The following is a 10,000-nucleotide window of genomic DNA, read 5'->3' on the forward strand; positions in this document are numbered from 1 at the left end:
AAAAGGTGGAAAGCTTATAAAATGCAGTATTTGAAAATGTCTTTGACTTTGACGTATTTATTTCAGAAAGCGAGTGCAATCGCTCAAACGCAAAAATGACCTTGTCTTCTCCACTGAATTAATAACCCTTGCGTTAACATGGACATCCAAACAAACTGCATGACATCACTCAGGAGATATTAAACAAGCTAACAAAGTGTGCGAGGCTTTTTCAAAATTCTAAATAGATCGTTTTCACTGTCACGCAATAAAAAAATAAATCGAAAACCATCCAGTGGAAAAAGTCAAGAATTCGTGATGTTGTAGAAGATAAATGAAGAATACACTTCTCCAAGTTTTAGGCCTGTGCGTTTCCCCAAACTTCAGATATTCGTCAAAATGTTTCGCAGAAATTTACAGAGCCTAGTATGAAAACGCCATGTTGGTGCACATCTGTGGTGCACCAATATGGCGGCCGGAAAATAGTGTCAACATCTGTTACTTACTTTGGCTATCTAGGAGAGTGATCATCTGTACTGAACAGACAGCTATTTACCTAAGCACTTTTCCTAATGCTTTAAATTCTAAAAAGGCTCAAAACCATGAGATAAATATATATTTCTCAATAAACTCGATCGTCGCCTCGTGTCACGCACCGCTATAACTCAGAAATTCAAAATGCTCTGGTTTCCAAATGAAGCACGCTATTGAGCTTTAAAATTGCAAATGGATACAAATTTACCGCCTCTTATGCCTGATGAGGATAAAAACTTTCGTGGCTCTTTAGTTTTGGATTTTAGAAAATGATGACGTCACGTGAAAACGATCTATAGTTTTCCTGTGGCGCTTAAGTGCACGGCGTGCATACAAAAATAATAGGATATTTCCGAGTTTATGTCTACCTCCTCTTCAAAGTGAGTCTAAGTGCGAAGTCTCTCTTATGAAAATTGGTTTTTATTTATACCAGTATGTAAAGTAGAACTAATCACGATCACAAAAACTTGCCAATTAGACTCGCTTTGAAGAGGAGACAAACATGAACTTGGAAATGGCCTATTCTATTGGCCAACTTTACAGTGGATTTTCTCAAGAACCAATTAGAATATGGAATGAAAGCTATAGAGACCACAACTATAATGGTGTGGGGGGGGGGGGGAAATCTGTTTATCTCATGTGATACCCCCTCCCCCCCCCCGTTCCACACTTCCATGGATGGAATGCTAGCCCATTGCAAGGTTAGCTTTCAGGAATGAGTGAGCCGTTTTACTGGTACCCGGCAATTCCACGTGAAGAGGGCCATGTAGGTAGTTGTATAAAGTAAAAAAAAACAAAAACAGCAGTACACTAGCAACCTTTGTGGCATGATTATGGTGCTGCAGCAAGAATCCCCCTACGAGAAGGGGTTTCTCTCCACTAACTGAAATAATAATCTCTAGTAAAGTGGGTAGGTGTGGGGAAAATACTGTGTGTGTGGATGGTGAGTTGAGGGAAAATCATAACCAAAAATTAGTCTGTGAAATGAGGAAGAGAAATTCACAAAGCAAACTCTCAACCTCACAGTGGAGTTAGCAAAACAAAACAAACTCTGTGTGAAAACAAAAACTTTAATTTCAGAAACAGCCAGATAGTACATGTATAAGAAACTAAATCAAGTAAGAGGGATAAACAAATATTTGAACATGAAAATTATTCGTTCTTAAAAAATAAGAATAATAAATAAGAAACAATCCCTACACAAACACTTCGTTCTTAAAAACAGGAAAGGGCAGTTCCAAAACCCAAAGAAATCCCATGCAAAATGAAACACTGGTGTATTAAATGAGGCAAATCTAAACAACTCAAAGGGAAAGAAAAGCTGACTGCGACACCGTTAGGCTCGTAAATGGCTGCGAATCTTCAGGGGTAGAGCGCAACCGAGCAAGGGGGTTTCTAGTCCAGCACTGGACCTCTACCCGACCCCCTTGTGCCGAGTCAAGAAAGGAAAAAGAAAGGAACAAACGGAAAACCAACATATAATGTTAGCTTTTTTGTTAGTTTTTGGTTTTGTGTGAATGCAATGTTGCATCCCATGGGAATTACAAGGTACCTATATGCATATTGATTTGAGCTTCATTTGGATTGATTACCCAATGCATATTCCAGTTAGCATTATTTATAAAAATCAAAATCATATCTCACCACAACTGTCTCATCTTCACTAGAAATGTGCAGCAAGTTAGGTAAAATGCACTACTTGCAATAATTAGCATATATTAATTTGTTTAGACTTTCTTCAAGTTAAGGCAATTTTCTAAGAAGAATTAATTTGTTGCAAAGTATTTTTACAATCTTTGTTGGTCATTCATAGGCATTAAGCTCTGTGGATTGGGATCTTGTTATGGCATGTGCTTTTCCAGAATCGGAAGGAAGATATGACGCTGGGAGGTCTAATAAAGTTAAAGTCACTATTTTGGCTTCTGAATGGGGATCGAGCAAAGGTGGTCTTTCAACCCTGAACAGAAACTTAGCGATACAGTTGGCCAAATTCTCGGGTGTTGAAATCTCTTTTTTGGTGCCACAGTGCAGTGAAAAGGACAAGACAGAAGCCCTCAGCTGCAACATTCACATTATTGAAGCAAGAAAACTAGTTGCTTATGAAGAGCTGGAATTGCTTAGCTTTCCACCAGGTGATCTTCAAATCGATGTGGTTGTTGGTCACGGAGTAAAAGTAGGTCGTCAGGCACAAGTCATAAGAGACTCTCATCGGTGTAAATGGGTGCAAGTGGTGCATACAGACTCAGAAGAGATGGGAATGTTTAAATGTTACCCAAATCCAATTTCCACGGGCGAAGAAAAGCACAAAAATGAAGTGAAGCTTTGTGAAATGGCTGACTTTGTTGTAGGAATAGGACCTAAGTTGGCAGAGGCCTTTCGTTCCTACCTTCGACCATTCAAGAACGATCACACTATTTTTGTCTTTACTCCAGGTATTTTTGAAGAATTTCTTAGTGTTGAGCAAGACGCTGAAGAAAGGAAACATCGCAGTGTTTTGGTGTTTGGCCGTGGTGATGCAGAAGATTTCAAATTAAAGGGATTTGACATTGCAGGAAAGGCCATTGCTTCACTTGCTGACACTCATCTTGTCTTTGTTGGAGCACCAGATGGAAAACATGAGGCGATAGCAGAGTGTTTCATGCAATGTGGTCTACCAGCTAATTGCCTTAAAGTTAGAGGCTATGAAAAAAGCAGAGAAAGTTTGAAGAGCTTGTTTTGTGAAGTAGACCTTATGCTCATGCCTTCTAGAACAGATGGGTTTGGATTGACTGGTCTTGAAGCCTTGTCTGCTGGTCTGCCAGTTCTTGTCAGCAAGAATTCTGGGTTTGGGGAAGCCCTATGCAAAGTTCCATATGGCTCACTTTTTGTTGTCAACTCAGACAAGCCAGAGGTTTGGGCTGAAAGAATCAAGAACATCATCTGGGACAAAGACAGGCAGAGTCGTCTTGTGGAAGCGGAAGGCATACGTAAATCATATCAGGAGAAATACTGTTGGACCAAACAAAGTGATGCCCTTCTTGTCAAGATTATCAGCCTCGTTCGGGGTAAGATATCAGAATAATAATAAAAATTATTATTGTCTTGCATTTGGCTTGAATCGAATGAAAAAAGTCAATCATAAACCATAAAAAGTAAGGCTGGTCCAAAACATAGGTCACATTCCACAGGTTAAGACTAGAAGTTCCTGCTCCCCTAATGAACTAGCCTGCGAGCAGGCTCACTAAGCCGGCTCGCGGTCGCTGGCTTTGCTGGCGAAATAATTTAGTGAGCCTGCTCGCAGGCTGCTTAAATGAACAACTAAGCCAAACGTTTCTGCTAGACCTGAAACAACATTTTTGTAAAGTGATTAGGGCCAGGAGATACTTTTGGTGTTGTTTATTTATCTGTAGCACGGTGACATATTCTCTGACCGCTGTGATCCAAAATCTGTGTTTTACCCATTTAAGTAAGGTGTGTTTCTTAACAATTTGGGAATATTATGTGTTCTACAGTGCAGACCAGAAATATGCGTCCCAAAAAACGCGTGCGAAACGAGCATACGAAAATTGCGCACACGCGTCTGCGTTTGTAACACGCGCATCAAAAACGCGCATTCATCAAAGATAATTAGTATGTATGAGTTGGCCCATTGTCTTTTCATTGTTTAAGTTTTATTGTTAGTTTCAGCGCAAGACAATGGCTATGTCAACAGTGAAGTCTTTGACAAAATTTCAAATAACGCGTGCTTCCAAGTGAAATTCGAGTCAACAATGCACTCGCTTCCGCTTCATATTTAATTTCAGACATTTGAAAATTACTTTCACTTCTCGCTGCATCAACAAATGACATAATGAGGGGAATAAATATTTTCCTGTGATTAAAACGTAAAACAGGACTATTTTCAATTTGAAAGACATCGGTTTTGCCAACAGAAATCGACGGTCAGTAAAGTTAGTCGATCAATAACAAATATCGCTAAGAGCAAGACTTGGACGAACAGCGCAGTGAAATGCAGTAAAATCAACGAAATAAGGAGTATATTCATTCGCAAACAAAACTTACTTACGCCATCTGTAATACCGGTACTTTCTCGTATATTTCAAAATAATTTTTGTAATGCGTGCGTGACATTCAAAAGGCGTCTCGGCATTGTGTCCTTTTGCGAATTGAAGCTGTATTACTTCAGCAAGATTCACTGGAATGCGCTCGGAGTTGAAAAATCTCCCCTTTAAGATATCTTCTGCACCAATTTCTTTCTTTAGTTACATTGTAAGCTTTACGGAGGAGAATTAATGCGGGGTTGGCTGGAAGCATACGGAGTGAAACCCTGTGTAACAAAAAAAGCCGAATTCATTCAAAGATACATGCGACTTTCAGTTGCCGGCTGTTTTATTTTCTTTCAGTTACTCATGAATGCAAAATATTGTTTGTTCAAATTGATGGTTTTACAAAACAGAGTTTTATTATTTTTCATTCAGTGAATGTCGAAAGAATTTAAAACTAAGTCAGAGATGTATCCAGAGTGCGTCATTGCGTCCTGGGACGCACTCGTTTTCCTTTCAATTGGACGCAGAAAAAAAGCGGATGTTTATGGAAATTACGAACGCCAGGACCCCATGCGAACGGCGTATTTCACAAGGAAATTGAACATTCCCATTTCTCACAACGGAGAAATGATTGAGTTCCTTAAATTTCAAGGTTAGCTGCTATTTTCGGATTTTTGTAGTCCAATATTTCATTTTGTCAACCATTATGTCCAGCTTCAGAAGTCGAATTTTAAATTCGCACGTGTTGCGTGACATGATCTGAGCTGCTTTTTACGTGAGACAATCGGCGACACTTTCGATCTGCCGCCAGTGATAATAAAACATTTCGGTCGAAGTTCAGTTTGTTGCATGCTTTCCAAGTGAATTTCAAGCATTAGTTCGCTTATCGTGAGTGAAATAACAGAGAATCCAAAGGCAAAGTATGTTAAATTTTTGTTTTGTGCGACCCTGTTAATGAAAAAAAAATAATTCCGGGCGCACACGTGTCATTGTCGTCTCGGTTCTTGTTTTGCACGTAACTTGCCTGTTTTGCAAATTATGCAACTTTTTTTCGGAGTTCGTGTTATAATGAGCATGTTGAACATGAAACTTGAATGTATTCCATCGCTTGATTATTAACATTGGCCATGGCGAAGTCACGGACGCACGGGCCGACGATGAACTGTGCATCGATCTTAACTTTGTAGGTTCGTTTCGAAAACTCACAATGGTCAGTTGACACCGCTCTTCAATTGAAATGTTCTGGTAAGTTGATCACAGAAATTAAATATTCATTTTATCGTCTGTCTATTGTTTCGTGGAACAATGAACATCACATCTACGATACGAGTTTGCATAACAAAAGAAAAAACGCGCATCAAATGCGTGTTTGGAAACGCGCATTTAAAAACGCGTGTGCGCAAAAAACGCGCGTGCGTTTTGCGTCTGCGTAGGACGCATATTTCTGGTCTGCACTGTAGTTTGACAGAAGCTCTCTCTGGGTCAACAAACTCTATGTGAATTCATCACAACTGAATTTTTTGGCTGACAAAGGGGAAAAAATGTTTCTAAATTCTTTCTAAATGGGGTCCAAAGGTCACATGTTTATAAGGGAGTGTGGTTGACTGATAAAATTTATCAATGCCAATTAAGGTGAAGGCTGATGTTAAAAAGCACTCGTCCATGAACAATGGCATTAAGCATGCTCACAACTTACTGTACGTGTGACAAAATAGCATTACAACTTTACCTACTATTTGCGTCCGAAAATGTTGTAATCTTTGCGGGAATAAATGAGTTAAAGTCATCTTTTTGTGTTATATTATCTCACTGTTTTAGTATATACTAAAACAACTATTCACCTCAGTGTCGGTGGCTAGTAAATATCCACCACTAGCCACCTCCACTTCGGTGAATAGTTGTTAAATACCACACAAGGGAATAGTGCTCTCCATGCGCTCTGATTGGGTAACTGGGAGGTGATTATCCCAGTACTATTCACCTCTGAGTTCCTCCGAGTCGCATTTGAGTAGCCTGCGTGGGAGATTTGAAATTTCTGACCCGCATTTTACAAAAAATAAAGTAGTGTTTTGGTTCGCTTTTTATTCAACTTGTGCGGTTTATACTAAAACAATTGTTAATTATTGATATTAAATGTTGGTTATTTTAAATTATTATTATTATTATTATTATTATTATTATTATTATTATTATTATCTATTTGAGTGTACTGGTCATAGTTCTTTCTATCTTAGTGTGAACCCATTTGGTCATAAGTACCGGTAGGACAAGTTCTCAGATCGATTACATGGGCCGGAATAAATGTACACTCTAACAGGTACTCTTTCAATGTGGTTTGGTGTCCAAAATTTTGCCTTATTTTGAATTTCGTTTTTAAAAGCTCGTCTTCGAATTCAAATTGGCGTTGAGGCTGTCACTGAAGGTGGTGCAGAAAAAGGCATGGGAATGGAAGTACAGCCACCTGAACTTCAAGACGTTGCCCAGGAAGTCACAGAACCAAGCACTGCAACACAACAGCAGGTGGTGGTCAACGAAGGTTTGGCAACTGAAAATTGTGGAAACGGAAGTATCCAATCTACGCAAGCACTTTTTAATAGAATTGCAGACAAGTACCTTCAACATATTGGCTTCTCAAATTCAGAGCAGTTTAATGGTTTCATAGATAATCTTGAAAAGGTGCGTAAAGTACTGTTTCTTGATGTTAAGTCAGGGAGCTTAATAGTGACCGTTGAGGTTGGTTCTGAGGAGATCCTTGAGGAGCTGTGGGAAGATTATTGTAAAGGTCATTTGAATGAAATGGCTCAGAAATTTCTAGTGACAGAGGAACTTCTGGAGGAGTTTGGTCTGATTGAGTTAAAACTGACAACACTTATTGCTGAAGAGGAGTACAAGGCTTGTAAACGTTATTTTTCTGGTAAGTTGAATAAAAAATAGCAACAGTGATGTCAGGGACGCCATGTTGGTGATTCAAAGCAATCCACCATTGTTATGTCTGCTTCACAACACACAATACCAATGCAACAAAAATTAATGTAATGACAACTGCACTAGGTGCATTTCACCTAATCCCATGCTAAAGATATGCCTAGGGTCTTGCACATTTACATAAATTTCGAAACCCACGCAGAAAATGCAGCTTGGTCATCACAGGAAAGATTCCTTAAATTTATGCAGAGTTTTGGAAGAGGTGAGTATTCGTTTGCACTCTTTCATGTACGTAGGTGATCTAGAGAGAGGCTGAGGATAGTGTTCAATGATTTTCTGAGCATTATCACTAACCCTGAAATGTACAAGTTCACTTGTATAAATTCAGTTACCTCATACGGTAGTCATATGAAATCTTTAGCACCCCAGCCTCTCAACCTTAGACAGTACAGCAATGGCCATCTAATCCAGGGATATTGAGTTCAATAGAGAATTGCCGTTTTCATTTCGATACTTAAGCACCCCGGCCTCTCAACCTTGGACAGTACAGCAATGTCCGTCTAATCCAGGTGTATTGAGTTCAATAGAGAATGGTCGTTTTCATTTCGATACTTTAGCACCCCGGCCTCTCAACCTTGGACAGTACAGCAATGTCCGTCTAATCCAGGGGTATTGAGTTCAATAGAGAATTGTCGTTTTCATTTCGATACTTTTGCACCCCGGCCTCTCAAACTTAGACAGTACAGCAATGTTCGTCTAATCCAGGGTTATTGGGTTTAATAGAGAATAATTCTCTATTATTGTCGTTTTTATTTCCATACTAGGCTAGCAAGCAGATGGGTTTCGTACAAATACCAGTTATTTCCTGCTTTTAAGATAGGTTGTGCATACAAAACATTTGAAGTAATCCAAAGTGGTCACTCGTTTAAAATCTTAGCATCAAGAAGCTTTTTAGTGACGGATAGCGTGCATTTGAAATGTGTGTTGACCCAAATTTGATTTAATGAGCAGTTTCTGTGTTAACCTCCTGGCAAAAGACCTTTGTAACTCCAATTAGCTGGTGGTATTGTTGGCGCGAGAGGCAAATTAAGGAGCGGCGAAGCTGCACGGAGAATGGGTTGGGGTGTTGTGAAATTCCGCCCAACCAAAAACTGAGGTGATTTTTCAATACATGTGCCGCCCACTTTATCAATTACGAAGCGCCAATCAGAATAAAGCTGTGATGCGAAACCAAGTTTTATATTACAACTGTCAATCTGGGCTCAAAACTGGATAGCGACATGCACGGTTCATGTTTTTTTTTAAATGGAAACAATAGCTGACACTTCAATGAATGCATGTAGTTATGAGTTATTCATTAACTTTAGAGTGCGTTTTCATTACCATGTCAAATCGGCCGGGGTTTTAACCATTAAAATCTTTCGTAAAGTAATGTTAGATTTCAAGAGAATTTTACACCAGACAAAACCTATAGGTGATCCCTGAAATGTTACCTGGTTTTAATTTTTTTTTCAGAAGCACATGATATATCCAGGGCCGGGTGGAAGTGCCATATATAGAAATGTATAATATATAAACATAGAAGTCAATTTAACGAGGTGCAAATTATCTCAGGCCCAAGGTAAATGATTTTCTAATACCATCAGAATCGATAATTCTGATCCCAGATCCAGAGTAACAATCCCTATCCCAGGAAATGAGGAGCATGTTAGTGGCGAAGGGAAATGACCTCATGTAAGACTCAATGTCTTGCCTGTTACGTCACGTATGCTTTTATAGTGATGTCGCAGAAGAAGAACGCAAAACACTAACCTCACTCCAACAGGAGTTCTTTTGTTGACTGCATAGCACTGGAAATCTACGAGGTTTACGGAAAAACTAGCCTATTCGTTGCAGCTGGATCACTAGGAACCATATCGAAAAAAACAACTGTACATCCTTACTCGAAAATCCCATTCGAAATCCTAACTCGGAAGTTAGTTTGTCTCACCGTTAGCAGCTAACTTTTTTTCGCGTTTTTCCATGCTTAAAACAGGGGCTTAGCTAGGATTTTTCAAAGGGGGGGGGGGGGGGGGGGGAAGGGGGTCACATTCTCTCCCACCCCATAAAGGATATGATGATGATGATGATGATGAGGATGTAGCACCGGACCGGTCTCCTCCTCATCATCATCATCATCATGGGATGATCCTTTATTTAAACACGATAAGGGTTTAAAGCTCAGAGCTTGTGGGGTCGTGTGTTTTTGGTGAAATTGACAATTTTTCGGATGAGCAGCGAGTGCGGGGTGGGGACCAAGCCTACAAAATAGCTGCATACTATCGATCTCAGACGGACCGTTGATTTCAGTCTGCGGATAAAAAAATCTGATCATGTGATAACACTATTGTGGCTCTGCAGTTTCGAAAATACCGATCACACTGCCCTATTCTTTCGTTCTTCCCACGGCCGAGGAAAGAAAAAAACCTGAAGAAAAGTTTCTACCTGCTTCTTATTTCCTCAGACAACGGTTATCCGTAATAGCTTCGGCCGGTTTT

General features: G+C 39.6%; 1 protein-coding gene across 1 annotated transcript in view; it reads left to right on the top strand.

The window, feature by feature from the left end:
- Positions 1-10,000, top strand: part of LOC138050185 (uncharacterized) — a 50,898-nt gene that overhangs the window by 31,602 nt on the left and 9,296 nt on the right. Inside the window, 2 exon segments of the mRNA XM_068896645.1 lie at positions 2,327-3,557; positions 6,919-7,452. Of these exon segments, the coding sequence (XP_068752746.1) occupies positions 2,327-3,557; positions 6,919-7,452 (1,765 nt within the window).

This window comes from Montipora capricornis, chromosome 5 (genome assembly GCF_036669925.1).
Source record: "Montipora capricornis isolate CH-2021 chromosome 5, ASM3666992v2, whole genome shotgun sequence".
NCBI classification, from domain to species: Eukaryota; Metazoa; Cnidaria; class Anthozoa; order Scleractinia; family Acroporidae; genus Montipora; species Montipora capricornis.